Source organism: Plenodomus lingam (assembly GCF_022343315.1).
Source record: "Plenodomus lingam strain CAN1 chromosome Unknown contig_18, whole genome shotgun sequence".
NCBI lineage: Eukaryota > Fungi > Ascomycota > Dothideomycetes > Pleosporales > Leptosphaeriaceae > Plenodomus > Plenodomus lingam.
The window spans coordinates 1,359,329-1,386,674 of record NW_027093935.1 but is presented as its reverse complement, the minus strand read 5'-3'; the positions used below and the strand labels follow the sequence as shown (position 1 = coordinate 1,386,674).

Sequence of the window (27,346 nt, the reverse complement as noted above, 5' to 3'; positions counted from 1 at the left end):
ATTCATGGACTAAAGCAGGTATATGTGATGGTAAACCGGCGGTGTGGTGACCTTGGGCAAGATCGGCAGGGTATTGCGAACAAATTTAGAGACTTGTGTGGACGACAGAGCAGTTCTAAGGTTAATTCTTAAGTTGTTGCCTCAAACATTCACCTACGATGTGTAGAGGTCAGCGTCGGAGGCAAAGATGAGATGAATTGAAGTCAAATATCGAGCAAACCACACTACGGTAAAAAATTGTTTACTGTAGAATAGTACGCTAGGGGTTTACTATATAGGTGTAAGCTAACCTTATATATACCTATAAGTAGTTTACTTTTATTAAAGTAGTAGTTTACTTTTATAGTAGGGGTTTAAATTAAGTATAAAAAGTAGTTTTATTTCTATTATATACTATAATACCTAACTAAGACTAAAAGGGGTAGAAAATATTAGCTTTACGCTATACGTATATATAATATAATAATAAGTTATAATATTTTTACTAATAGGAGGTGGTGTTAATAGAGGTGGTAATAATAGAGGTGGTGGAGGTAGTGATAATAGAGGTGGTGGAGGTAGTGATAATAGAGGTGGTGGAGGTGGTGATAATAGAGGTGGTGGTGATAGAGGTGGTGGTGATAGAGGTGGTGGTGATAGAGGTGGTGATAGAGGTGGTAGAGGTGGTGAAGAAGATTAAAGAAAGGAGGGGTAAAATACTTAGATAGTTAGTAGGAAACTAGTAGATTAATAGAAGTAGAAGTAAAAGTAGAATATATAGTATAGTAAACCCTATTTAGGTTTACTTCTTCTACCTAAACTACTTCTTAGTCTACTTTAGATAAATATGGCTACTGTAAACCGGTTTTGTACCGTAGTGCCATGAAGAAACCTTGGAAACACAACCGCAGGACTTTTGGGGGACACGCGGCCTTGGCGATTTCCGCTGCCGTATCACCGTAACTCCGTATAGCCGTATCTCGTATCTTGAATACGAGCGGGCGCTAGGCCGAATACGACGCCTTCGTGTCTGCGAAGCCATGTTCACATTTTCTCAACCACAAGCTGTGATGAGAAGGCGGGATAATCACTGGATATCCCATGTGGCTAGTTGGGGGACATGGTCGCATATATAATGGTCTTGTTCCTTACCCTCCCACACACATACCGCACCCATATCATTCACCACCACTGTGAACGCAACATTGTCGCTCGACTTCATCATCCACTATCCTAATTTGAGATCCAATTCAAACCAGGGAAATGAATTTTTTTGTTACTTACTTCGCGTCCGTTGAGCGATTTAGTCGCTCCATCCATATTACCCAGGCCATCCTTGTTCTCACAGCCTTGATTGTTGGATGCGTGCTTCTTGCGGATGGATCGATGCCACGAAGTCGCAGCACTACGCTCATTCTTGTCTACGCGATCAAGTCAGCAATTTTCCTGCTTTATCAGTACTTGACAAAGAAGACGGAGAGATTCAGGCGATTCGCTAGCCTCAAGGCATACATGATCCTTGATGCGCTAGACTGCTTGCTTTGGTTTACAGCATTTATCATCTCATGTATGGGTGGTATGTTAAATTCGCAGAATTTAGAAATGTGAAATGATAGCTAACAGTGTCAAGGCAGTCGATGTCGTGGAAAATCCTGCGTGGTGATTGGCATTGCGGCTGCGATCTCTTTACTTCTTTGGTATGCTTGGACTCTCATCTCCTGAAGCTTTGGGGCTTAATGGTTAACATCTCATTTAGTTTGACGTATGTGCTCACATCAAGCATGGCGATCCGCAACTGGCGCATTTCCAGGCGTCCTTCGAAGGCTGTAACTAAATCCCCCTCCGAGGCTTGAACATCGTCTACCAGTTCAAGTACAACATTAGTAGTCCCCAGACGGCGGTCGGGAGCATCTCAAACGTTTACGAATACTTTATGATCTGTACAATCAGAGTGGAATCACGTTGTGATAGTCAGTCTACACAGCTACAACTCAAACAGACGGGGGCTTTAGTACAAAGCTCAGGAAGGATTTGCGGTCATTCTTCTTTCACTTCCTAGAATTCTGTCGATTATCGTGCCGCTGTAGAACACATTAGGCTTTTTTGAGTCATGAGTATCCATCTTTAATGGGGTAGACTCTTCCCTTGCCATGTGTATGTGAAGTTGCCTGGTGCAGAAAGATTCTCTTCTCAGTAACAAAGGATATTGTAGGATTCGTCGCATTCACGCTAAGAAAATACACTTTATTCTCATGATGTATGTACTCACTCTCCTTGATAATTTGCCTTATGCCTGCCAATACTACCAAGTTATTATCATGCTGTCTTCAAGCATGGAAGTATATATCAGTTCGCAAACGAGCACTGTGAAGTCAAATATCTCACCTGTCAAGATATCTCAGTGCATCACGAGATCCGTTTGTCGCGCACATGACCTTTTCTGATATTCTATTGAAATTTTGAAGTAAAATTGGCTTGCAAGGGAGAGCTGTGTTCGTCTCCACAAGCCAGATTTTCACTATATCCCGCTAAATAATTATCTAAGCTGGTGAAGGCACTTTGAAGATTAATTGGATGATAGATATCACTAGCTGACAAGGTATAAGGGCGACGGGTGATGGCATGAGAGCCAGAAATGAAGGAGGCTGATCTTGGGGCTTGTGGAAGTATCTCGAAGAACTGAGAAGGTATCTGGTACATGAAGTGGTGCTGAATTTATCCTCTTCAGGTATCCTGAAGCTCGTGATGATGGTACTGGTGCGAGCCAATATTACATGAAGCAGTGAGAGGTTCTTGTGATATTGATGGCACAGGGTTAGGGTATCTTGAGGTAGCAACAAGGTAACAATGTAGTCAGATCAGCGTCAATGGTATCGCATATGCAATCAAAATATCACTCGTAAACAGTCACAATGCACAATTTTCAAAATCATAGTGGTTTCCTGTACTACTACCGGTACCTGGCCCCCACCCGTCACTCCTTCTCCTCCCAGAACCTCTCCACCGCGGTGCTACTTCCGCTCAGTCGTCCTGGCAGGCTCCGGCACCAGACCTCGTGCATAGAATTTAGGCCCAAACCTCTCAACCTCTTTGGTGAGGCTGGAGTGGCTCCTATGCGGTCTGGTGCCATCAACACCTGCCAGCGCCCTGCCCTCGAAGCGCTTGTTGAACTCCTCGACGAACACCTTCCAACCCCGGGTGGGCTTTCCGGTGGTGAGGTTCGAGAGGATCCACAAGCGCTCCTCAGGCACATAGGCGCGGACAACTTCGCGGAAGCGCACGTTGGTGTTGCGCCGAATCTGCTGGACGGTGCGCTTGTTCAGCGCCGTGATGGCCTCCTGGTTGCCCCAGTCACGGGGCGGCGGGTTTGCGAATATTCGCTTTCGCCCCGCCTTGTCCAGGAGCTTGATGACCAGCTTGGCTTTCTGGTCCGCGACGGACCCATCGGGCAGGAGTTCAAACCTGCCCGGAACGAACTGGGTGAACTCCGGCTCCTTTACAAAGTCGCCATCGTTGCTCATATCGGTGGTGTAAACGCCCCAGTTGACGTTTCGAAAGAGGTGTGGCTTGCCGGTGTCTTTGACGTCGCCAGATGCGTCATCCGCATCGCTGTCGTAGTACTCTGGCCCCATCTTGGTAGCTTTGGCGATGAGCTCCGCGTGAGGAGCGTAGCTGGGGTCGAGAATGCGCTTGTTGCGCTTCAAGGCCGGGGTCAGGAGGGAGAAACTTGGGCCAGCTTCCTCCCCGCTTGGCTCATCTTCATCGCCGGCATCGAACATTGCGTCGTCCTCATCCCTAATTAGGATAGCTTCGCCCCTGACCTTGGTCTTCTTGGCTCGGTGAGAGGGTGCCCTCTTGGTGTGGTGGGCATTGCTATGCTTGGCGGTATACTTGCTTGTGTGTTTGGACAACGTGTTCTTAGGCATGATATCAATCTCAGAGTCTGTGTCGTCGATATCGTGTTCGAGAGCGATGGGAGCTGAGCGCTTCACGCCAATGCTGGGAGGGGAGACGCTTACTGCTTGTGGGAGCGACTCTTTCATGGCCGACTTGATACAGCGAAGCTTGAGCTTGAGACCCGAACCAGTCGTGTCAGAGGAGGTGGTGGTATTATCATTGTCGGAGACAATTGTGACGGGGTTGTTGAAAGGAGATGTAGGAGTAGGTGTTGTAGTCTTCTCGGTCAGACGCTTCAGGATGAACTTGATGCGAGGCGAGCCACCTGCCTTTGGCGAACTGTTCTCTTTATTGGATCTGGGAGGAGAGCCATCTATCACTATGTCAGTCAAGTACGCAACACTCAGATTATCAAAATACATACGAGCTTCAATACTGGCTGGCGCGTCGACTGAAGTCGGAGAGTCAACCTTGTCGTGAGCGGCGATCTTGATGTCGCACGCAACGGGAGTATCGTGGTCGCTGGCTGGCTGGATTGGGAAAGTGGCATGATCGGCTGAAGTGGACTCGTCGTTCGAAGCGGATGCGGAGTGCTCGCGCAAGTCAATGTCAGTGCTCTGGGCGTTAATGTTCTTGATGTCTTGAACGACGGCCTCTGAGCTCTCTTCGTGCAGGACAGTGCCGGTGATGTCTGGATGAGGAGATGATATCAAGGCAGGGCTTGCGACTGGGGACGAGACAAGAGCAGCCAGCTCATTACCGCCAGCACGATCAGCGGCAGACGACATGAGCGACGACTGAGTTGCGGAAGACATCGTGAAGACACGCGAAACTGAACAACCGTGGATGGTAGAACACGGTTCTGGTGAAAGCGCGACTGAAATTTCGATGATAGCTGAAGCGAAACTAATGCAAGAGAGAAGCAGGCGTAAAAAGTTTTGAAGAAATTTTGAGAGTGCAGAAAGTGTTGAAAGGAGCTGAGGATCAAGTCGAACAAGACACTTGGGGAGTGAGATCTATATAGACAGGACAAGCCGACGTTGGTATTGTTCAATAATTATTGTAGCGAGCTGCTGAAGAACTTTTGTTGTCTGTGCTTTCATCGGCGGTGAAGGTGAGGACTGTAAAGCTGATATCGAGGTCTGAATGACGTGGTGGATGCGGGTGAGCGATGGCAATGATCCATCGCAAAGAGCAGTAGTCACAAGATCAGCAATCACGAAATGGTATTTGGATTGAGACACAAGCCACTAATTCGTGTATGGGATTGACTTACTCTACTGCCGCAAATGTTCCATGTGTAGAAACAGGGAGACTGTGCGGTATCCTTGGCTTTTGTCCTCACTCTGCATCCTACATGAGGCACGACCAACATTGCTTGGAGCGCCTCGCGACTGCAATTTTTTGTGTTCCATTTTGATCATCGTAAATATATCTTATGCGAGAGGCAGTCTTGTCAACTTAGGGACAGAGCTTTTAGGTAGACCTCTGCAAGACAATGATTACAATAGCAGTGGTATCTTGATTCCAGTTCACCATGAATAGTGCATACCTATTGTAGTAACTGACGCCAGTGGAAGCTACTGCCGGTTAGAGTTTCTCGATCCGACCAGAATCTTGCTTCATAATTGAATCTTATTGAATCCCATAGATTCAAACACTTATCTCTTGAAAAAGGTCGATGAGATTAAATTTGTTGGTGGATAGCCCAAGAGCGACCATACACATCGATTGTCACTGACGTCACTGACAAACGCTTCAGTTGCGACCTTTCGTATCCACAATAGAAATAATTTCCAAAGTCCAGTACTAACGGATCTCGTTGGTATGAATGCGACTGAGACATGTATGCTGTTAGGGTCCTGAGATACCGTCCGCGGCCTTCTGACACATACCATTGTAGAATCGCGAAGATATGTCTCAACTTCCTGGACTGTCAGCTTGCGAACACTAAAAAAAAATTGAATCTACAAGTTCTATTTGATCTGAGACCTGGTCCCCTTTGAGGGTGATTTCGACACTTCGATACGAACCAGCAGCCATCCACCCATTACCACACTGCAAGCTCGCGATACTGTCGCTTATGGCCAGTCATTCTTTGCAATACATAATCTGAATTCATGATATTTAGATGCAGCTCCAGGAAACTACCTGCGAACCTGGAGTTCTGACGAGCTTAACCTGCCGAGAGAATTGATCTCGTGGTGGTCGCGAGCGCCTGCCAAATCGATGCACGTTGACTATGGCAAAGAAAAGTTTGGAGAAGAGCTTGCAGCTAGCTCCTTTTGTCCTGCGTCAAGTGTACCGTGAGTTAGCTTTGGATCTCAATAGGAGAGTCGGGAATAGTTGATGGATTTCGGAGGTCTTCCTTAGATGAGGCTAAGAGAACCCACAGCCTTGGAGTCAGACGCCCCTTACTACGGTAAAAAATTGTTTACTATAGAATGGTACGCTAGGGGTTTACTATATAGGTGTAAACTAACCTCGTGTATACCTATAAATAGGTTTAAAGTGGTAGTTTACTTTTATAGTAGGGGTTTAAATTAAGTATAAAAAGTAGTTTTATTTGTATTATACGCTATAATACCTAACTAAGACTAAAAGGGGTAGAAAAGATTAGCTTTATGCTATACGCACATATAATATAATAATAAGTTATAATATTTTTACTAATAGGAGGTGGTGATAATAGAGGTGGTGATAATAGAGGTGGTGATAATAGAGGTGGTGATACTAGAGGTGGTGATAATAGAGGTGGTGATAATAGAGGTGGTGATAATAGAGGTAGTGATAATAGAGGTGGTGGAGGTGGTGGAGGTGGTGATAGAGGTGGTGATAGAGGTGGTGAAGAAGATTAAAGAAAGGAGTGGTAAAATACTTAAATAGTAGGAAACTAGGTATTACTATATAATACTAGTAGATTAATAGAAGTAGAAATAAAAGTAGTTTACTTTTATAGAATATATAGTATAATAAACCCTATTTAGGTTTACTTCTTCTACCTAAACTACTTCTTAGTCTACTTTAGATAAATATAGCTACTGTAAACCAGTTTTGTACTGTAGTGCCTGAAGAGTCCGAAGAAAAAATTTATCACTCCTTTCAAGTGCCTGGTTTGTTTGCTGACGGTGTACCAGCACTTCTCACTCTTGGACACTGAGACAGTGCAAACTACCCTTGCTCAATCCTCCATGACTAAGATTCCATAGAGCTCAAAGCCCCGATATGTTTCAGGACCTCAGACAACACAATGTGGTCTCGAACATGTCCAACCTAAACTTGGATGTTCCTGCAGTGTATCCTCACAATGAATCCGCGCGTGGAAGTACTACACAACGGGCTTTGTTGTGAAACATTTCACACCGACTCAGGAGGATGCAATGTTCGTTCACAAGGACACATTGTGAATGGGCCATCTCAAAGAGCTAGCTCTTGAGCTCTTTCCTATACCTGCAATTTCCGTAAGATCTGTGCAAGATATAGTCCAAACCCTTCTCGCGACACTATCTTCACCATGGCCACCGAACCCGTCAGCCTAGAGCAAATCGTAGCAGCAATGGATTTAGACAAGTACTTCTCCCACCACAGCCTCGATAATCTCCCCGCAGAATCTGGATTAGACGGTGAATTCAGTCTTTACAAGACACTGAGTGGCTTTCCCCTACAGCACAAGGCCCTAACGAGGCTCCGCCGCTGCGCTTTCATTGTAGGCCCCATCATGCGCCGCCGCGGCTGGCAAATGCCCATTCTCTCCGAACTTCTCCCCTTCGACGACTGTCTGGGCAAGACCTATTTCACCCGCCATATCCGCTACCGAACGTTGCGCAATGAAGTAACGCTGATACCGCAGGAAATGCGGTTACGACTGCGGTATCCCAATGATCCAGGATCGATACTGCCGATGAAGCAAATCATGCGGACTGTACTGCATGAACTTGCGCATTTCCATCATCGTAATCATTTTTTCTCGTTTTATCGGTTCAATGCTGTGTTGCTGGCTGAACTGGAGTGCGATGTTCGAGAGGGATGTCATAGGGAGAAGGTGGGCTGGAGGGAAATTCCGAGCATGGTTGCTAGTTGCGAGGAGATGCGAAATTCTATGATTAGGGATGCTGGGGAGAAGATTAGAGCGTTTCTTGGTTCTTTGCAGGAGATGCAGGATAATTTAGGTGAGTTGCTTACATATTAGAATGTATGGAAAGATGAGAGTTGTGCAGTATCTGTCAGTGGTAGGCACAGAGTGAAGGAACTGGAATGAGATTATTACAATAGTAGAGCATGGTAGTCCAAATAACCTTTACATAAGTGGGGGACCGGTACCGGTATACCAAGACCGAACATATGTTGTGCGTACAACTTCAGCTTCAGGTCAATCCTTTGTTCAACTAACCATGCCAGAAATAAAGGCTAAGTAAAAAGGCTACAAGCAAGAAATTGCCAATTCTATTTACTTTCCTGAACAATGTAATGAAGAGCAGAGTAGCCTAACTTCCCCCAACAAAGATGCTTTACTTTCCAGTACATGCTTGATAACGCGACATATAAGCTCTACTTTGAGCTGTGGACTTGAATATAAGATATCAGGCGGATCTCGTGTTAATTCCATGTGTCTCGCAACGCTCGAAAAGGTCCGCTGCGTTTAGTGGGATCGTAGAATAAAATTAAGTTTGTTACTCTGGCGCTCTGCTGACGCTTTGCGAGGCCTATAATTGATTGAAAGGTTACGGGGTGTTACGGTTTATGCGCGCGAGGTATAAACGAGCGGCTAGGAGTAAGAAGACGGTTCAGCAGCATGGGAATGCAGGCTGGGTTCGTGCAGCCGTGAGACTTGGTTTATATACCACATCTCACAAAATAGATGGCAATGAATTGGGAGGCCTCGTTCCCACACACTAGAATCTTCGTATGGCCAAGGTATAAATTGGTTTCTCCCAAGCCTATATGCCATCATATGAATGGAAGTGTTGATATTTTCCCCTCCCTTCCCTTTGCAACATCTACCCACTAGGATTTCCATTAAACGGAATCATATTGATTGTACCAGCGGGCACCCCAGTTATTCTATCCCTATTACCCAGCCCCAAGATACGCTGAGCAAGAGCCGGAGGACTCTTCTTCCCCTCCAACGCAAGAAAGTACGCCGCAAGGCCAGCAACATGCGGTGTTGCCATTGACGTGCCGGACAGCACAGCCTAAAAATATCTTCAGCTTGATGATGATTTGCCAGAATATCACAAAGACTCACCGTAGCTCCACCCTTCCACGTGGAAAGAATGCCCACACCGGGTGCTAAAATGTTGACAACGGAGCCAAAGTTGGAGAAACTTGCCCATCTGTCGCTGGAGTCTGTGGCGCCGACGGTGAAGGCGCTGACTTCGGATGCAGGAGAGGCATTATTAGCATCCTGGGCAGAGTTTCCGGCCGCGACGGCGAGGAACATGCCTGATGAGACGGCATTCGCTGCTGCTGAATTTAGAGCCTCGGATTTGCCGCCGCCGACGGATAGGTTGGCAACAGTGCCTCTGCAATTTCTTTTGGGGCCATCGTTTGCAGCGAAATTGATGCCTGCGATGACGCCTGAAAGAGCGCCCTAGGATCCTGTTAGCAACGAGTATAGCGTGGAAGTGTGGGAGGGATAGGTGCGTACCGATCCGTCGGCTTTGAGAACCTTGACGGCGTATATCTTCGCTCTCTTAGCAACACCATAGGTTTTGGAACCAACGGTACCAGCAACATGGGTACCATGACCGTTGCCATCTACGTTTGTCCCGTCGCCGGCAAAGTTGGCAAGAAAGGTGGCACGACCTTCGAATTCCGGATGCGTGGTTTCAACGCCAGTGTCGATAACGTAGACACATGTGGCAGCTCCAGCAGTAGAATCATACACATATCTCCCTGCATTAGGCGTCTTGAAGGAAAGTCTACCCAGGCCCCAGATGGACGAGGTAGAGCTCTGTGTCACAAAGGCTCTCTTGACAATCCCCGGAACCTTGCCAAAGTCGAGTGAGAGGACCAAATCTTGCTCAACATCTGCAATCTTTGACCGTATCAGTAGGATGAAGGCTGATCGTCACAGTCCAGGCTTACATAGTGAAGCCTGCGCAGGCCGTCAGCTACAGCCTCACTGAATGTACCAGCGAAGCCCCCGAATGCCGCAAATTCATAAATGTGTAGGACATCTGCTCTGAAAAAACGTCGGACATCTCTGATCAATTGAGCAACCGACGAAGCTATCATGGCAGACGGCTTGAACTGGACAATGTACTGGTTTGGAATCAGAACAACATCGCGAGGCGCAACAATGGGCTCTGGCTGCGGAGTGGCAATGACAAGAGGCAGAAGCGCGAAAAGGGCCAGAAACTTCATCTTTGACAGAGTTGATTGGTCAATTTGCGTTGAGTTGGAATGTCGTTTGATATAACAGAAGAGTTATTGCAAAGTTCTGGATACCTCATTCAATATGTATGTCTCTTGGATAACTTACATGGATGCATGTGCAACGTGCCAAGCCATGCTCTCAACCTCTATTCACAACCCTGACATCGTTGCTACGAGAGGCTGTAAGACCGTGACGTTTTTCCTCGGGGTAGACGATACGCGTATACAAATATCATAGGATGGTGCAACTGGTACCCATTCCTAGCAGGGACTATCTCGGTGAGACACACGTCCAGCACAAACCTCAGGGAGAGGCACATGGACAAATTACAGGCTTCCAGGCCCAAGTTACCAAGTAATGACGGAGGAGAAAATGATGGTGAAATGTCGTTGAAAATACCAGTGAAGCAATGCCATCAACCTTTTACCACAGGGGACAACGGACCTCCCCGTCCATTCGTCGAGGCGCCGCCCTGGAGAACGTTACCGCAACACCTTAATCCATTCCCGTCTTTTCCCACAACAACACTAAGCAGGCCAGACTCACATGGTGCCTGTATGAACGTCAGCAGTCCATCGGAGAAAATATACCAATCTAACCGCATGTGGCGCATCGGGATTACAGTCCGAGCAGAGAAATGCATGTTGGTCGCATGCGCAAGATTCCACGCATTTTGAGAATCAGATGATAGGTTGGATAGGAATTAACTAGTGCAGTAACGTTTAGCTGCTAAGTTGAAAGTAGTACCAGCGATGATGATGCTCGGGTGGCTTGGTGATATGCTGGCAAACGTCAGATGTGGTGGGAGTCGTCTGCCTCTCCCTTTCCATCTCCTTTTCAGCCACCATACACACTCCCACACTGCCACATATCCAACAACTAACACAAACCCCCTCTCCAGAACCCCTTAACCAATAGATCCAATTCTCCAGTCTCCGATTATAAAGGTATACAACAATCAGCCTCAAAAAGACACTCAATAAATAACCACCGATACTGCTTACTCGATTACGCCCATCTTGATACAGATATCTCATGCGAATATCCAAGCCGAGATGGAAATAGTACTGCATTACTTATTTCCCCATAACGCTCATCTAGCCACAATTACCACGTCCAGTCAACCATGCACCCTCCATCCTTCCAGCCCCTACACCCCAATTCTACTCTGAATCTCATCAACTACATCTCCTCCCTTTCCAAACTCCCCGCATCATCGCCACACAGCCCCAAACTGAACCACCCTCATCTCCCCCCAAAAGGCCTCGGTCCAATAATCTGCCTCTTGCCTGCCCCAATCCCTCCCAACGTATTCTGATTATCCCCGCCCATATATCCATACTGATTAACATCCCAACTCTGCCCACCTCGAGTCCCCGCATGCGGATCCTTGGCCTGATCCTGCAGCGCGCGCTGCGTCTCCTCCCACTCCTTCTGGCGCTCGCGCTCGCGCTCCATTTCGCGCTCGAGTAGCGACTTGGAGGCCCAGCCCAACGCCTTGGTCTTCTGCTGGCTGGCGGCGCGGCGGGCGTCTTCGGCGCGGAGTTCGGCGGTCGAGGTGAGCTCGGGGGGAATGTGGGATTTGGGCGGCGAGGGGGTCGGGGCTGGGTTGCTGGAGAGATAGCGTTCTGTTCTGTTTTGGGGATGGTGGGATGGAAAGGCGGGGGATTGAGAGGGTTTGGCATAGGCGGCGGGGTCGGGGAGGGGCCGGGGAGATGGGGTGGGGGACGGGACGGGACGCGTGGGTAGGGAGGGTGCTGTGGGTGTGGGTTCTGGTAACGGACGGGCGGGTTGTCGTTGTGTGGTTTCCCATGCTTTGCGTAGATAGTCGCGGTCATCGGCCTGTTGCCAGGATACGTTGCTATCTTGTGGTGATGGGGCGCGAGGAGGAGGTTGTGGGCGCGACCGACTTTTCGATCGTTCTCGGGCCCGGCTCTTGGAGCGCGAGCGAACCTTCTTGTCTTGAAGACGTCCTTCGCGCTCGGCCTGGTACTGACGTTCGCGCTCTTTGGCTTCTTCGAGTTGGCGCTCGAGTTCGCGTATGCGTTCGCGCTCTGCGTTGTGCTCTTCGCTTTGGCTGTTGCGCCGGCTGCGAGGCTTGCTCGCTTGCTCGGCCTGGTATTGACTCAGGAATTGGCCTTTGAGTCTGGCGTCACTACCGGCTCGCTTGCGGCGCATTTCAGATTCCAGGCGTTCTTGGGCTTCGCGCTCTTCGCGCTGCCGATGCTCCTCTTCCAGCTTCCATTGGCGTTCCTGCTCTTCCCACTCACGTTTCTGTTCGTCTAGCCGCCGTTGCTTGGCTTCTTGCTGCTTGCGCGACTCTTCCTGCCACTTCTGCTCCTCGTCTATGCGTATGCGCTCTTCTTCGGCTTCGCGCTCGACTCGACGTCTATGTTCGGCCTCCTCGGCTTGTACACGCAGTCGCTCCTCCTCTTCAGCCTTTTCTCTGCGCTTTCGCTCCTTCTCAGCGAGGCTCGGCACACTTGGGCCAGCACTCGTAATTTGACGTCGCCCGCCAAAGGAGATGCCCTGATTGCCCTGACTAGCACCGCCCATGTAGCCATACTGGTGGATGTTCCATGCCGGCGCTGTAATGCCCTCGTCAGTCTTCTTGCTCCAGCTACTAACTCCGCCAGGAGGTGACGTGGGATGACCAGTGGACGTGTGGGATTTGCTGGATCCTCCAGTGCGCGTGGGGCTCAGCGCTGGCCGCTCACTTGCTCGTGCCAGCGGGTTGAAGGTGCTTGAGCCGCTGGTGTTGCTGGTGGTGCTGGGACCCCTGCTTCGTCCGAAACTAGGTGATGGCAGTGTTGAAGCGGAAGTCGTATAAGTGGCAGCGCCATTGGTTGATGGGCTGATGGGACCACCTCCGCCACGCTTTGGGCCTATGGTGGTGGGAAAGTTGGCGGGATTCTGTGCATTTGCGACGCGGCTGAATGCACCGAGACACTGGAGAACCTGGGCTGGGTCCTTGCTCTCGTACAAATCGACGGTAAGAAAGCGGTCGTGTGCGGGCATGCTGAGTGGCGGTTGTTCGCAGGCGCGTAGGAAGTGCGATATATTTTCCATTTGTATAAAAGGCATGGCTGACTTCTTGAACTTGACGCCGGGGCTTGGAATGGCGAGATTGACGAGTCTGCTGCTGTGTTAGGACGGGCATGTGCGCATTGTGATGGTTTTTGAGGTTGATTCATACCTGCACAACACAGTGCCATCTTTGAGCGCGTCCAGCAAGTCTCCCGCAGGCATCCGTTCGCCGAGGACGTCTTCTATCCAGGCGCGCACTTCATTCGCAGCCTGTGGCGTATATCTTTCCATGCGCAACTTCTTCATGTCATGGTCCAGCGAGGTAACAGAAGCCATGTTGGGGCAGGTTGGGCGCAGATCAGGCCGCCAGCTCTTGTTGTTATTGTGATGGGTTCGCGGGGTCAACAAAGATTGGTTGGATATGTCGAGGAAAGATGTGGCGGTGTACTATGCAGGGCTGGTGTTCGCACCTCTATCAGGCGAGTAACGGCAATGTCGAATGTTGTTGCGAGGTTGAGGAAGTACAGAGAGCGGCGTATTGGCTGTGGCGGTTACTGGTGGTGGTGGTAGTAGTGGGTGGTAATGGTGGGGAATGCTATGCTGACAACGCACGTCACCAGATTGCGCGTCATGCTCCCGCTCGACTTCAGCATCATTCTCGCTGCCCAAACTTGTCCCCCACCACCGCTCCCACTCCATAATGGCGGGCGCCCCCGGCCCAATTCGACGGGCATGGTACCAGTGGAAGATGAAGCGCTTCCCATGGCGCAAGAAGTGGCTTGTTGGTAAACAATTCCCCCTCCACTTGCACTCTTCGTTCTACTCTAGTTATGCATGGAGAGATCACTACAACAATATTCGCACATGGCCAAGAAAGACGTCCTCCAATCCAGCCGGCTAACTCACCACTCCCAGGCTTCGATCTCCATGGCAACACCTTTTGGGAATTCAAAGACGCCCTGCACGCCCTGCGCAACCGCCGGATCGCCAAATTCCACCGCAGCACGCACTATGGCGACGTAGAAGTCTCGCCCGCATGGATGCAATGGCTGCGTCATATTCGCCACGAGCCGCCCTCGGTCGCGGAACAGCGCTTGGACTTGCAGCGCCAGGAACGCATCAAACAGCTTGCTGCACAGGCGGATGCACGGTGGGCGGCGAAGCCGTCGGCCCTGGATGCGCCGGATACAGGACAGCCGGTGCAGATGTTGCAGTCGCGGGATTCGGAGCGTGGTGTGGCGCAGGTGGATGCGCAGCAGCAAGGGGGAGAGATATCGCAGGAAACTGAACAACGGCAAGGAGGAGAAATATCGCAAGAAACCGACCAACAGCAAAGTCAAAAGTCAGCGGCAGACAGTCTATCAAACTCGCAAGAAGCACAACCTCAAATACCCCAAGACCCCGCTGTCCCACCAACCAAGGACGAGGATCTATTCGTCGCAAAGAAGAAACTTCGAAAAGAGCCCAAGAACCCCAAAGACTCACCCTGGAACCAAGCCTCTCAGGCCCAGGAATGGCAGCCACAGGGTTGGAGTCCCGCGCCCGCAAAGAGAAAGACATGAGACTATTGAAATCTGTATATACAAAGTTGTACGATGAACTGTTTGTGTATGTAAAATTCCTCAAAGTACACAATTTACGATTAGAACATAGTGATTTTTGTATTAAGGTGCCGTTTCGCAGATATCAATCCAGCATGTTTTTTTATTATAACATGTCATACTCTGAGATATCGTACAACTATGCCATGTGCTCCTTCTCGGCGGTGGCGAATACCAAGGCACAGACTGCGTATGAGCTCTTTAACCTACAAAAACGTTTGTGCGGAAAAGTTCCCTACCAGCCTCGGTTCCGAGACTCGATTCCGCCGATATGGACACATGCAGTTCGCCGTCTATCTAAGTAAGACGCGAGGTTGTATTCGCTTGGGTAAAATGGCGTTCGCGCCTGTTGCGGCACGAGAGCTCGCACGATCGACATCAGCCGTATTGCTATTGTCCTCGCCGATGCCAGGTCTGCCTCCTCCACATATGCGCAATCCGTCAATGTCATTCTCAACGTCCCTCTTCCTCTTCCTGTCACTGAGATCTCCATCCGCTGGGTAGTTGTTGCGAGCATGGCCCATGGAATGAATGCCAGCGATGGTTGGGTCAATGAACCATGGCATGTCTTGACCTCGCAGTTTCGCGCCTAGCTGATCCTAACGGCCAGGTGGTCCAGGAGGGAAGCGTCCTGGTGGTGCGCCAGGGGGCATGGCTCCAGGTGGGGGGAAGGGCAGGCCTCCGGGTGGTGAGCCAGCGCTGCCAGGCGGGAGAAAGGGAAATGGAGGCATGCCTGGTGGAGGGGCGCCGCCCATGTGCGGTGGCGGGAAGGGGGGCATGTGTGGTGGTGCACCGCCAGGGCCACCAGGGGGCATACCATGGGGGCCTGGGAACGGGGGCATATTCGGTGGCATGTTTGGTGCTGGCAGAGGGTAAGTACTGTGTTGGATGGGGAAGTATGGAGAATAGAAAAGCTGGTAACTTACGACCTCCGCGACCCATGAATTGTGGTGGCATCCCTCCCATTGGTGGCATTCCTATGTGAAGTCAGTCTTCTGGTCGGTTGTTGTTTGCCATCTCCCCATGCACCAAATATCAGATACTCACCTGGAGGCATAAACGGTGGCATACCCCCGGGCATACCCATTGGAGGACCGCCCATGCCAGCCATGGCCATGGGTCCTCCTGGGAAACCTCCGCTGAGGTTCTGCTGGAACAAAGGATTCGCCTGTCCTTCGGTGTTGTAGGCGTCAGTTATACTATTAATGACTTGCTGCGTCTGATCGGAGGAGATTTGCTCGTAGTAGGCCTGGACATTGCGCAAGTGATTGCGACCGTTGTTGTGAGCTTTGCGGACGCTCATACTATCGTGGGTGAGGTAGACATCGCAGTAATCGCAAAAGAACTTGGGCATGTCGGCGGCTGAGATGCGATCCGATGCGGGCGCCCAGATTCGAGGAGTTTGTTTGGGCGGGGGGTAGGGTGATTCAGCCGTATGGAGGAGGGGGGGTTAGCGATATCTGTTCTATCGTCTGTCGTCTGTCGCTGTCGTCTGGCTATGAAGTTACTGTCTCTGCAAAGGTGGTCGCGTCGCGAAATGTTCAAAGCTTTGGCCTCTCTGGCTTGGCGGCACATAGGTCCGAGTAGAAGATTAGGTAAGCGTGTTCGAGATGAAGTCGGCGCCTCTCAAACGCCGATGGGCTTGGCGATACTCCCACCGACCGTCCCCTTCCCGCACTACCCACGCTAAGCTGCTTTTGGGGGCAGCACACTCGTTTAGCGATTTTGTCTTCGAAAATTACCAACCTCACTTCCAGGAACTGCCCAACCCATCACGAGTGCGCCTACACATATCCTCACCAGAAGCCACTCCCCCCGCAATCATGGCCGAGCAACTCGTTCTCCGTGGCACCCTCGAGGGCCACTCCGGCTGGGTCACCTCGCTGGCCACCTCACTCGAGAAGTGCGTTCTTCCATCAATCTGCATCTATACACACATATATGCACACCCCACCGTGTTGCGCCATTCATGGCATGGAGAGGATGCAGGTGCAATTGAGGAGCCAGGGCGCGACGTGCTGACTTGCGAACAGCCCCAACATGCTCCTTTCCGGCTCGCGCGACAAGACTCTGATCATCTGGAACTTGACCCGTGACGAGACCTCGTACGGCTACCCCAAGAGGAGTCTGCACGGCCACTCGCACATTGTGTCCGACTGTGTACGTTTTTTGACAATGCAACGGCTGCCTGGCGCATAGCAGCAGATGGGCGCATAAGCATTACCACAAGACACGAGCCCAACGGAACTAACAACATCCACAGGTCATCTCCTCGGACGGTGCCTACGCCCTCTCCTCTTCGTGGGACAAGACCCTCCGCCTCTGGGAGCTTTCGACCGGTGTGACCACCCGCCGCTTCGTCGGCCACACCAACGATGTTCTCTCCGTCTCCTTCTCCGCCGACAACCGTCAGATCGTCTCCGGATCGCGCGACCGAACCATCAAGCTCTGGAACACGCTCGGTGACTGCAAGTATACCATCACCGACAAGGGCCACACCGAGTGGGTCTCGTGCGTCCGCTTCTCCCCCAACCCCCAGAACCCCGTCATCGTCTCTGCTGGTTGGGACAAGCTCGTCAAGGTACGTACACTTCCATGTCCATGTTTTCATGCATCCCCCCTTTGTTATATGATGATTTGTTTGTATTTGCTACTTCAGAGCTACGGCGATGAGACCAAAAATCACCTTTAGTACTGATCGACACCCTACTTTGATATGGTATTTGCCAGCATGTTCACAAACTTGAAAGCTGACGTCAATAGGTTTGGGAACTCGCCTCGTGCCGCATCCAGACCGACCACATTGGCCACACCGGCTACATCAACACCGTCACCATCTCGCCCGATGGCTCCCTCTGCGCGTCCGGAGGCAAGGACGGAACCACCATGCTGTGGGACCTCAACGAGAGCAAGCACCTCTACTCGCTCTCCGCCGGTGACGAGATCCATGCCCTCGTCTTCTCGCCCAACCGCTACTGGTTGTGCGCCGCCACCGCCTCGAGCATCATCATCTTCGATCTTGAGAAGAAGAGCAAGGTTGACGAGCTCAAGCCCGAGTACATGGAGGTTGGCAAGAAGAGCAGGGAGCCTGAGTGCGTCTCCTTGGCCTGGAGCGCCGACGGCCAGACCCTGTTCGCTGGATACACTGATAACCGCATCCGCTGCTGGGGCGTCATGGCACGGGGATAGATTGCTTCATGTCGTGTAGGGTAGTCGAGTCGAGTCGGTAGGCGTAAACGGAAAATCACGATTCCAACATCTTCTGTAGCATCCCATGGAACATGAATGATGCTCTATGACGGGATGGGGTTGGGCATGGTCTATTCTCTTCCGGCATTAACACGTTCAGGCGCTCAGTCAATGAAAACTTATCAAGTCCATTCACAAGTCTTTCATCGTGCGAGTCTCTCCTCTTCAAGTGTTTCTCGATCCCATCCAGATCTGTGTGGTAACTTGCAGTCGAGGTCGGTGGAGGACGGACGATTAGTGATCTTGATAGGAGTGCGTATGGCCTCGGTGCCTGGGAGCTCAAAGGATTTGCGGGGTGCAGTGCTTACTTTATCTGCGCATAGCGGTATAAAGATGCCTCGTCGCTCGCATTTGAATCTGGATGAACGAAACCATTTCCCATGACTGCATGGCTACTGTGGTTTATACTGTTGTACTTGTTTGGATAGTCTGTCGTGTAGCGATTCGTGTCTGAAGTCATTATCGATTGGGAGCAGTTGCCCTAGCCCGACACAGGCGCGCTTGTTCTTACCCCAAACATTTGTGCCTCGGCATCTTTGCCCACCTCTCACGACTCGCTCGTGCTTTGTTGATTGTTGCCGACGACACATTTCTCTCTGGTAGTCCTGACTCCTGTGAGCTTATTTCAGTTGGACCAAACAGATCGATCATTCCCGCAGATAACTCATTATCAGGCATCCCATCTCCATCAGCACCGGTAGTAGCCAGTCTTCAAAGAGCTAGTCTTGGTAACCCTGGCATCTGGAACAGATATAGTTTTTGAGACAACCAGAATCGAGGTCAGAAAGAACTGGTGAATGGGATAGGATTGGCTTGAATCAGACAAGACAAGACAAGATGGCAGAAGCATACCAGAAGGAGTTCTTCAACGTCACGTTTCCGGCCGAAAATGTGGCTCACGTTGAGATTAATCGGCCAGAGAAGATGAATGCGTTCAAGGAGATGTAGGTTCCTTTTGTTATTTTTGTATGGGTCCCAGGATCGAAACATGTAGGAAAAAGCGAACTGTGAAAAGAGCGGAACAACGACCTTCAAGTCAAACATCAGACATCCCGCCTTACCACGTCGCTAACACTTGCCCACCCAGCATGTGGCTCAACCTCCGCGCCATCTTCCAACAGCTCTCCCAAGATACCTCCGTCCGCGCCATAATCCTCACTGGTGCCGGCCCCCGCGCCTTCACCGCCGGCCTTGACGTCCAAGCCGCCTCCTCAGGCCCCACCTTCTCCTCCTCCACCCACGACGACCCCGCCCGCAAAGCCAACGGTCTGCGCCGCCACATCCTCGAGTTCCAGGCCTGCATCACCGAGCTGGAGAAGTGCGAGAAGCCGGTCATCGCCGTGCTGCACGGCATCAGTTTCGGCTTGGCCATGGACATGAGTCTTGCGTGCGATATTCGCATTGCAAGCGCAGATGCCAAGATGAGTGTCAAGGAGGTGGATATTGGGATTGCGGCGGATATCGGTACCTTGAGCCGGTTGCCGCATAGTGTGGGTAGCTTGAGCTGGGCCAAGGATATTGCACTGAGCGCGAGGGTGTTTGGGGCCGACGAGGCGTTTAGGCAGGGGCTGGTTAGTGCGGTGTACAAGGATAAGACGGAGGCTGTGGATGAGGTATTTCCCTTTTTCTTTTCGTCCCTTGGTGAATTTCACAAGAGCTAATAGTATCCAGGCGCTCAAGTTGGCCATGCTGATTGCCTCGAAGAGCCCGGTCGCGGTGTTGGGAACTAAGGAGATTATGAACTACTCGCGGGACAGGACGGTGGAGGAAGGGTTGAGGTATACGGCGGTGTGGAATGCGGCTATGCTGCAGACGGAGGATGTGAAGAGTGCGATGATGAGTGGGATTCAGAAGAGGACGCCCAAATTCAGTAAACTATAGACATCTCCGGGGATAACTAACGTCATGGAATACATATACTTCATGATGGGCCTTGTATGGACGGCCCAGAAAAGTTTATTCACATGGACTGTATCGGGAAAGGCATCATATATAACCTTCTATCTTGCCCTCTCATCCCACACTTGAATACCCCTTACCTCGACTCCTCAGATCGTCATTCACACTCCACCACAACCCAAGCATCAAATACTCCCACTAGACAACGTCACCACCGCCTGAGCCCCCCTGCAATCCCAATCCACGAATTTTTTATACCTCTCCCTACCACCATCAGCACAGTCCAATACCAAAACGCTTGCCCTCATCCCTCCCTAACCTCTAACCTCAGAAAAGAAAACTAAAGCAGGAAACTTACCAAACAACCTCGCCCAGGACGTTCATACTCTACTCCGCCACTACCCTTTAAACTCCCCGGCATGATCGCTATCCAACTCGTCCACCACCCTAACCCTCACGCCCATGTCTCCTGCCAGAAGAAATGTCCATTCTGGCATACCGCACTCCAGATTCCATCTCTAAATATGGGAATGGTGAAAGTATGTTTCCAGGTTGAAGGTTAGTCCAGACCCTGTGACTCTGGGATTCACTCTAATTCGCTGTATTCATACTCGCATGCTGAACTACAAAAACTACAATCTCAACTACAGTCAAGTCTCAATAACCCCCTGTTCCAAAATCTCACATATCTACAAGACAGCATATTCAATCTAAGACCCCGCATACTCACACGCTTCTGTGCAATAACGCGCGAGTCTGTGAATATGAAAGACTCTGCAATGCGAGGAGAATTGGCCGGTTGGGCCGTGTCGTTACGTGTGTCTGGAGGGTTGGCCTTTGGGGTTTGGGATGTCTGGAGAATTGGTAGTGCAAGGGGTGTGGGGTACTATCATGTTCAGGGGCGGAAGTGGGGCTGGTACTTGGATGGCTTGGAGGGTGGGCGGGAGACGTTGAGTGGAAGGTGGTTTATAAGAAGTAGATGTATACACAGAAGTAGAACCCAGCGACCTGGAATATCGAAAGTTTTGAATCCCTAGGACCAATTGCAATATCAATTGCAATACCCACTCGGGCACTCAAATCTACCAGCCACGAATCGGCTTCAATCTCCTCCACCAATCCCTCAACATCCACGCATCAAACTCTGTAATCTCCGTCGCACTACCCGCATTCATCAGGAAACTCTCCTGCCCTTCGGGTAACCAAGTATAAAAATCTAGCACAGGCCATTAGCACACGTATATAGCAAAGCCAGGAATACACAATCCCTTGCACTCGACAAGATAAAAAACTTACCCTGCAGTCCCCAACTATGCCCAACCTCATGGTCCAGAATATGCATGTCCGGATTCTCCAAATTCTTAAGCACGTAGTCGGGACCAAGCTCTTGGCCCCAATCGAGCCCGGAGCCTCCGAGCCTTGCTCCAAGACTGTCTTCAATCCAAAACATCATGTCGTACCTGTTCTTAGCCCCGCCAGGACACTCGCTATAATCGCCGTCGAGGTGCTCAGCACGGTAGCAGCGGAGATCACAGTCAGGCCAGCCTCTAGGGTCAACGGGACCCTGATGGATCTCAAGCCCGCTCATGTCGCCTTCGAGGACGCTGCGGTCCTGAACGGCGTAGCGTGTAACCTTTACGTCGAGGGTGGTAAAGGGAAACCCTTCAAAGCCGACGAGCACGTCCGTCCATTTCCGAAGCGAGTTTTGGAGTGCTTTTTCAATCTTTGCGCGCACCTCGGGCGTGCTTTTGCCGGCATGGTTCCACCAGACGCAGTAGTTTATTTTGCCGTTGTTGGCCATTATTTTGTCGAAGATCCAGTTTTTGTTGCCGAGGACGCCGGGGTTTTCTTTGAGGGTGGCGGTTTCCCAGACCTGTGGTGTGTGTTAGTCTGGTGGGACGGGATGGAGGAGTGGGAAATGCAGTCACCTGGTCGAGGGCCTTGACCATGTTGGCAGGAGGGTTCCAGGTTTTGGTTGGGCGGATGGTGGCACGCGTTGTGAGCTCATGGCGGGCAAATATATTGCGCTCTTCAAAGGAACAGAAACGAAGATCGTCAGTGTGTTTGGTAGTTGGGTGTGCCAGCGTACCCAGACTGAAGGCTGAAAGAGCGAGGAGAGAATTGCATTTTACCATGACGAAAGTGCCTACGAAAGCAAGAACGGGAGAGTAAAACAGAATGTGCAATGAGCATAAATATTAGACATATTCACGAAGTACCTCTCCTGTTATACGGCTCCTTGACTGGCACGTCATATTAGCCCATCTGAGGACAATCCACAGGCCATAGGGTTGAGAACTCTAGAAGCCCCGATTACTCGTGCTCTGGGCCTGATATCTCGAACATGATGCATCTCGGCCCGATTGTGTTTGAAACAATGTGCAAGCGGTAGGAGGAAGCCTGTTTCAGCACGACGGCAGTGCCAACCTGGCCGTCCAAGTTGTGTGGAACTGGCGGGACGTGCTGGGCTTGGCGAACAGGCGGATGCAATTACGCCCTCGTAAAGACTTGTAGCAGACATGGCAATTGGTGGAGATAGGAACGGGGAGTCGCCATCTATTGCTGAATCGAGAAGTCAGAGTCAGGGCACCGCACCGTTAATAACGCTGGTAATACGGCATGTGTGCATTGGCGCGAACGGCGGGAACCCCTGTGCTGTTAGGTATACTACGAGTTACACATGAGCCATGTACCGGTAGGTACCGTACATCGTAGGTACCGTACCGTACTTAACCTGGTTCCGATAGACCGCGACGTTGATGCAGGCGTCATGGCAACACTGCCCTAATATGGTAGGTAGATATGTTCTGGGATACTAGATCAACCTCAACATCAACTACACACTATGGTATCAGGTCCAGGTCAATGCTAGTCCGAGATGTTACCGGTAGGTAACTTACCTAATACCCATGCCTAACCTCAACACCAACCATCCCATTAAAACAACCACCACACCACCCACCCACAACTCCGCAATCTCAACAGCGCCATGCAGGAACGGTCCGACAGCAATAAGCACGTATAGGGACTTTGAAACCATTTCACCCCGTACCTCGTACCTTGTCCATGGTACACAGGACACAATATCTCGCCGCTGATGCGTGGTTCGCATTCGGGGCTGACGGGGAAGTCGGACCTGCGGATTGGCCGGGGGCATGGTGTGTAGCTGGGCTGTGTGGCAGGGTTGTGTGGAGGGAGGGGGAAGGGAGGAGGGTTTGGGGGAGAAGTGGTGTTTGAATTGTGGTCGGTGTGGAGGCGTGGTTTGGGAGATGGGCTTGGATTTGGGAGGTTGGTATACGTGTGTACTAGTTATCTCGGCTAGTTTGAGGATCACGTTACTTGTCTTGTGCTATGCAAATAGCCAGGATGTAGCAGTGGCAAATCACATGATACTCAAACTACCCGAGCGCATGAGTATTTCATCATGATAGAATACGATACAACACCATAGCCTACCATCCCACCTCCCATGCCATAGGGAGTTTTTAGTTAGATTGGATCAGATCAAGTCATATCTAAAACAGGAAGGGCGGTAATAATAGTTGGTGACTATCCATGGAATCCTTGATTTTTGTACACATTTATACATTCGTTTCTCGACACAGGACAGGCAAGTAAAGCACTGGTCCTTGCCTCAACCCCATCACATCTACACGACATCTCCGTCCTAGACCAGTCCTCTAGCTCGCCCTCTCGGCCTGCAAACAGCGTTGAAGTCCCGCCTTTGCATTCCCTTGACCCTCCTTGAACCCAATCTTCCTGCTCAGGCGACCAGCCTCCTCGTACAGCGTGCGGGCTTGGCTGATTTTGCCCTCCATTTCGAGGAATTCGCCAAGGTTGTGGGTGGCGACTGCGCAGGCGACGTCGCATTCTGGGTCGCGGTGGGGCGGCTGTATGGTTTCGGCGTGGGCGATTGCTTTTTGGGCCCATTGGCGGGCCTGGTCGATAAGGAGGGGGCGGGGGGCGGGGGTGGTGACGGGGAAGGAGGAAGGGGAGGGGGACATGGTGGTTGTGGGTTGGGAGGAGGGGGATTGTTGGGCGAGACAGGTGGATATGTTGTTCACTATGCTGGGGTTGGTCATTGCGGAAATGGGGTTTCTTGGGGGGGGGGGGGGGCAGGGTGAGTTGACTTACTGAGGACGACGCTGTGACATGAAGTTTTGGGGACGAATTCGAGTGCCTTGAGGAAGAGGGGGGTGGCGAGGTAGTGCGAGTCGAATTGCTCGTAGTGGGTTCCGAGGGCTGTCTTGGATCAGAAAAGGACTGCGTATGTCGGAATTGAGATTTGCCTACCTTCCAAAGTCCCCCCCATTTCCTCCTCTGTCAGCCAAGGCCCCTCGCCCGTCTTCAGGCCCTCCTTTTCTCGCCGTTGCCATTCACCCAGCGCACTTTCCACCGCCTCCACCAGTCTCTTCTCCCCATTCTCTGGCTCGTTGACGTATTTGACATCATATAGTTGGCCCAACTTCAAGTTGATTTGCACCATGTTCTTCTTCACCCGACTCCTGTTCCCATTGTTCCAATGCTTGTCCGAGAATTCATCCACCCATCGCTGGCAATCTGAGCGCATGATCTCCAGCACATCAATGGCCAGACTGTAGTGGCCCGCGTCCTCGAACAGGGCGGCGATGCTGTATTTGACGCCCATGATCTCGTCGCTGAAGGGATCCATACCCAGCTCATTGGCCAAGGCAAGCGCCTGTCGGAAGTATTTGTTGGCTTCGCGGATATCGAGATAGTTGCCGCGGCTGTAGAAGAGGGCGCGACGGAGCTTATTGGCGACGGGCTCGGGGAAGTTGTGGTAGGGTTTGATGATGATGTTGCGGTAGTACCAGGGCACATAGAAGATGAGGATACCAGAGACTACGGTGATGCTGAGCGCAATCAATCAGTAAGGAACGAGCAATGGAGGAAGATGAGAAACTCTCTCCAACCATCCCCGATGGACTTGGCTTACGCTCCAATGGCAAACGGGAACAATATAGGGCTTCTACGGAGTTGTTCCTGGAAGCCTTTCCGAAACGACGATGCATGCCGCCGACCCAATGGCGGTTGTGCGGCCGACTGCGATTGCGTCGTGGGTAGCCTCACAAGTCGACATACAGCGGGCGGGGTGTCGGCTCGTGTGGCTGTGCAGATGCGAGTTGTGGCGCGAGGCAGCGTTCTGGTGGTGAGCATCGTGGGGGTGGGGGTTGGCGTTGGGGTTGGAGTGAAATGATCAACTTTTGGGACAGATCCTATCGGACTATTCGTAGCCAAGTGAATTAGTAGTACGTTACTTAGTTATCTCGGCTAGTTTGAGGATCACGTTACTTGTCTTGTGTCATCAAAATAGCCAGGATGTAGCAGAGGCAAATCACATGATACTCAAACTACCCGAGCGCATGAGATACCGTACTGTTTTCCTTGACCAACTTAGCCTGCGTCGCGTGCAAGCCGTTCGCGACTCGCGTACTAGAGGGCTGATGACGTCCCTGGCCAATCATGGACGCGCAACGTCCCTACAATGACACCACCACCACCTCCACCACCACCACCTCCTCCTCCTCCTCCTCCTCCACCACGACAGCAACCACTGTCATGTCCTTCTGATCAGCCGACACCATGTGCGGCCGATATGTGCTGGCCTTGGTGAGCACATTTCCTTTTGGGCTTCCCCATTCTTCATCGTGCTGATAGAACGGATCGGCTAGCGGCCATCCGAGGTTTGCCAACAGCTAGAACAGTCGCAGATGCCTGTTGATGAGGTCCCAGACGACAATGATGTGCGTCAAAGCTACAATTTTGCCCCGGGCTATCATGGACTTGTCTACCGAGCAGATGGTCCCGACTCGGGCGGCGGTGAGCATCATCATCATCATCATCATCATCATCATCATCATCAGAATCAGGCTCATCACCAGCATCAAGACACCAAGGATGCGCAGGAAGCAGCAGACATCAACAAGCAAGGTGCGACGCAAGAGACCAAGTACAAGCTGCAGTCCATGCAATGGGGTATGCCATCTCCCCCCACCAAGTATATGTCTCCCAGCTGACCATCACTACCGGATTGGTGCCCTTTTGGACCAAGCGCAACCCCGACTATGGCTCCAAGATGAAGACCATCAACTGCCGAGACGACTCTCTCGTCGAGGATCGTGGCATGTGGACTACCATGAAAAGAAAGAAGCGCTGCATCATTGTGGCACAGGGCTTCTATGAATGGCTCAAGAAGAACAACGCCAAGGATAAGCTGCCGCACTTCTCCAAACGCAAGGATGGCCAGCTCATGTGCTTCGCAGGCTTGTGGGACTGTGTGCAGTTTGAAGGCAAGCCTCATTTCCTTTGTAGAGTACGGGACAGCCGGCCAAAGATCGAGCCTCGCTTGCGAGACAAGACAAGACCGAAACTGACAGCGCTGTTCACGTTGCATTGCAACACCCGAACGCTTCACTGCTACCTAGGCATGCTGTAGAGCAAGCGCACCCAGGTTCTCAACTCGCGTCCCACGTGCTCCCTGGTCTTGTGTTCCAGCCCTGGGCGTACTGACAGCCCACTAGACTCTAGCGAGAAGTTGTTCACCTACACCATCATCACCACCAGCTCGAACAAGCAGCTCAACTTTCTCCACGACCGGATGCCGGTGATCCTGGAAAATGGCTCCGAAGCCATCCGGACCTGGTTGGATCCCAGCCGTACCGAGTGGAGCAAGGAGCTGCAGTCTCTTCTGCGGCCGTTCGAGGGCGAGCTCGACGTCTACCCCGTCAGTAAAGAGGTTGGCAAGGTGGGGAATAACTCTCCCTCCTTCCTGGTGCCGATCCATAGCGCTGCCAACAAGAATAACATCGCAAACTTCTTCGGTAACCAACAAAAAGTCGCCAAAACCAGGCCAGAGCAGCCGGCAATCAGCAAGACTGAGTATGACGTGCAAGACTCGACGACCGACCAGGGTGATGTCAAAATACAACACGACATCAATGAGACGCGTGTAACGACCGACCGCGTGGAGGGATCCGAAGACAACGCCCCTATGCCGATTCCAGCCACAGCCGAGTTGCAGGCTGGCGGGGAGCCAACGAGCATCAAACGAGAGCGGACCGACGAGGATGAGCATGGTAGCACAGCAGCAGACGAGCGACAAGCCAAACGCAGTAAGCCTGCCGCATCTGCATCTTTAATCAAGTCTCCTGCAAAGAAAGCATCAAGACCTGCAAAGAAGCAAGGTACAAGAAGCGCCACGAGTAACGGTAGTGCAGCAAAGACTCCTAAGGCTGATGGCTCGCTGAAGATCACGTCCTTTTTTAGCAACAAGTGAAAGTTGGAACTCTTCTGC

The 27,346-nt window shown here is 51.2% G+C and overlaps 13 protein-coding genes across 13 annotated transcripts; 5 read left to right on the top strand and 8 right to left on the bottom strand.

The window, feature by feature from the left end:
* Nucleotides 1-2,990: 2,990 nt before the first annotated feature.
* IAQ61_003931 (uncharacterized protein) lies at nt 2,991-4,691 on the bottom strand (the record flags this gene model as incomplete). The annotated part of the gene is made up of 1 exon (XM_066096144.1): nt 2,991-4,691. The coding sequence occupies one exon, from the start codon at nt 4,689-4,691 to the stop codon at nt 2,991-2,993; it is 1,701 nt and encodes a 566-aa protein (XP_065954020.1).
* A 201-nt stretch (nt 4,692-4,892) lies between these two features.
* On the bottom strand, nt 4,893-5,270 carry IAQ61_003930 (uncharacterized protein; the record flags this gene model as incomplete). Its single annotated transcript, XM_003837448.2, has 2 exons — nt 5,153-5,270; nt 4,893-5,018 (listed from the first exon to the last, which is right to left on the bottom strand). The coding sequence occupies exons 1-2, from the start codon at nt 5,249-5,251 to the stop codon at nt 4,893-4,895; spliced, it is 225 nt and encodes a 74-aa protein (XP_003837496.2). The 5' UTR covers nt 5,252-5,270.
* Nucleotides 5,271-7,390: 2,120 nt separating this feature from the next.
* IAQ61_003929 (uncharacterized protein) lies at nt 7,391-8,065 on the top strand (the record flags this gene model as incomplete). The annotated part of the gene is made up of 1 exon (XM_003837447.2): nt 7,391-8,065. One exon carries the CDS (start codon nt 7,391-7,393, stop codon nt 8,063-8,065), a length of 675 nt encoding a protein of 224 aa, XP_003837495.2.
* Nucleotides 8,066-8,873: 808 nt separating this feature from the next.
* On the bottom strand, nt 8,874-10,242 carry IAQ61_003928 (uncharacterized protein; the record flags this gene model as incomplete). The annotated part of the gene is made up of 4 exons (XM_003837446.1): nt 8,874-9,068; nt 9,122-9,466; nt 9,524-9,913; nt 9,964-10,242. 4 exons carry the CDS (start codon nt 10,240-10,242, stop codon nt 8,874-8,876), a joined length of 1,209 nt encoding a protein of 402 aa, XP_003837494.1.
* A 686-nt stretch (nt 10,243-10,928) lies between these two features.
* Nucleotides 10,929-13,926, bottom strand: IAQ61_003927 (uncharacterized protein). The gene is made up of 2 exons (XM_003837445.2): nt 13,452-13,926; nt 10,929-13,391 (listed from the first exon to the last, which is right to left on the bottom strand). The coding sequence occupies exons 1-2, from the start codon at nt 13,616-13,618 to the stop codon at nt 11,501-11,503; spliced, it is 2,058 nt and encodes a 685-aa protein (XP_003837493.1). The 5' UTR covers nt 13,619-13,926; the 3' UTR covers nt 10,929-11,500.
* Nucleotides 13,927-13,982: 56 nt separating this feature from the next.
* IAQ61_003926 (uncharacterized protein) lies at nt 13,983-14,844 on the top strand (the record flags this gene model as incomplete). The annotated part of the gene is made up of 2 exons (XM_003837444.2): nt 13,983-14,067; nt 14,198-14,844. The coding sequence occupies 2 exons, from the start codon at nt 13,983-13,985 to the stop codon at nt 14,842-14,844; spliced, it is 732 nt and encodes a 243-aa protein (XP_003837492.2).
* Nucleotides 14,845-15,176: 332 nt separating this feature from the next.
* Nucleotides 15,177-15,449, bottom strand: IAQ61_003925 (uncharacterized protein; the record flags this gene model as incomplete). Its single annotated transcript, XM_003837443.2, has 1 exon — nt 15,177-15,449. The coding sequence occupies one exon, from the start codon at nt 15,447-15,449 to the stop codon at nt 15,177-15,179; it is 273 nt and encodes a 90-aa protein (XP_003837491.2).
* A 33-nt stretch (nt 15,450-15,482) lies between these two features.
* On the bottom strand, nt 15,483-16,237 carry IAQ61_003924 (uncharacterized protein; the record flags this gene model as incomplete). Its single annotated transcript, XM_003837442.2, has 3 exons — nt 15,483-15,745; nt 15,810-15,860; nt 15,931-16,237. The coding sequence occupies 3 exons, from the start codon at nt 16,235-16,237 to the stop codon at nt 15,483-15,485; spliced, it is 621 nt and encodes a 206-aa protein (XP_003837490.2).
* A 399-nt stretch (nt 16,238-16,636) lies between these two features.
* Nucleotides 16,637-18,072, top strand: CPC2 (40S ribosomal protein RACK1; the record flags this gene model as incomplete). The annotated part of the gene is made up of 4 exons (XM_003837441.2): nt 16,637-16,786; nt 16,917-17,043; nt 17,147-17,464; nt 17,647-18,072. Exons 1-4 carry the CDS (start codon nt 16,707-16,709, stop codon nt 18,070-18,072), a joined length of 951 nt encoding a protein of 316 aa, XP_003837489.1. The 5' UTR covers nt 16,637-16,706.
* An 897-nt stretch (nt 18,073-18,969) lies between these two features.
* Nucleotides 18,970-20,324, top strand: IAQ61_003922 (uncharacterized protein; the record flags this gene model as incomplete). Its single annotated transcript, XM_003837440.2, has 3 exons — nt 18,970-19,076; nt 19,220-19,745; nt 19,804-20,324. The coding sequence occupies 3 exons, from the start codon at nt 18,970-18,972 to the stop codon at nt 20,011-20,013; spliced, it is 843 nt and encodes a 280-aa protein (XP_003837488.2). The 3' UTR covers nt 20,014-20,324.
* A 789-nt stretch (nt 20,325-21,113) lies between these two features.
* IAQ61_003921 (uncharacterized protein) lies at nt 21,114-22,166 on the bottom strand (the record flags this gene model as incomplete). Its single annotated transcript, XM_003837439.2, has 3 exons — nt 21,114-21,247; nt 21,328-21,904; nt 21,960-22,166. The coding sequence occupies 3 exons, from the start codon at nt 22,164-22,166 to the stop codon at nt 21,114-21,116; spliced, it is 918 nt and encodes a 305-aa protein (XP_003837487.2).
* Nucleotides 22,167-23,343: 1,177 nt separating this feature from the next.
* Nucleotides 23,344-25,270, bottom strand: IAQ61_003920 (uncharacterized protein). The gene is made up of 4 exons (XM_003837438.2): nt 24,989-25,270; nt 24,325-24,905; nt 24,166-24,273; nt 23,344-24,094 (listed from the first exon to the last, which is right to left on the bottom strand). Exons 1-4 carry the CDS (start codon nt 25,207-25,209, stop codon nt 23,712-23,714), a joined length of 1,293 nt encoding a protein of 430 aa, XP_003837486.1. The 5' UTR covers nt 25,210-25,270; the 3' UTR covers nt 23,344-23,711.
* A 365-nt stretch (nt 25,271-25,635) lies between these two features.
* Nucleotides 25,636-27,328, top strand: IAQ61_003919 (uncharacterized protein; the record flags this gene model as incomplete). Its single annotated transcript, XM_066096143.1, has 5 exons — nt 25,636-25,662; nt 25,725-25,872; nt 25,942-25,983; nt 26,052-26,342; nt 26,574-27,328. 5 exons carry the CDS (start codon nt 25,636-25,638, stop codon nt 27,326-27,328), a joined length of 1,263 nt encoding a protein of 420 aa, XP_065954019.1.
* Nucleotides 27,329-27,346: the final 18 nt, after the last annotated feature.

Bases quoted from the DNA above. Each gene is read 5' to 3' on its own strand.
- IAQ61_003927 (XM_003837445.2), bottom strand. From the start codon at position 13,618: ATGGCTTCTGTTACCTCGCTGGACCATGACATGAAGAAGTTGCGCATG. The intron at 13,392-13,451 runs GTATGAATCAAC...ACACAGCAGCAG, and splicing joins GATGGCACTGTGTTGTGCAG to ACTCGTCAATCTCGCCATTC.
- IAQ61_003920 (XM_003837438.2), bottom strand. From the start codon at position 25,209: ATGCTCACCACCAGAACGCTGCCTCGCGCCACAACTCGCATCTGCACA. The intron at 24,906-24,988 runs GTAAGCCAAGTC...GATTGCGCTCAG, and splicing joins TTCCCGTTTGCCATTGGAGC to CATCACCGTAGTCTCTGGTA. The intron at 24,274-24,324 runs GTAGGCAAATCT...GATCCAAGACAG, and splicing joins AATGGGGGGGACTTTGGAAG to CCCTCGGAACCCACTACGAG.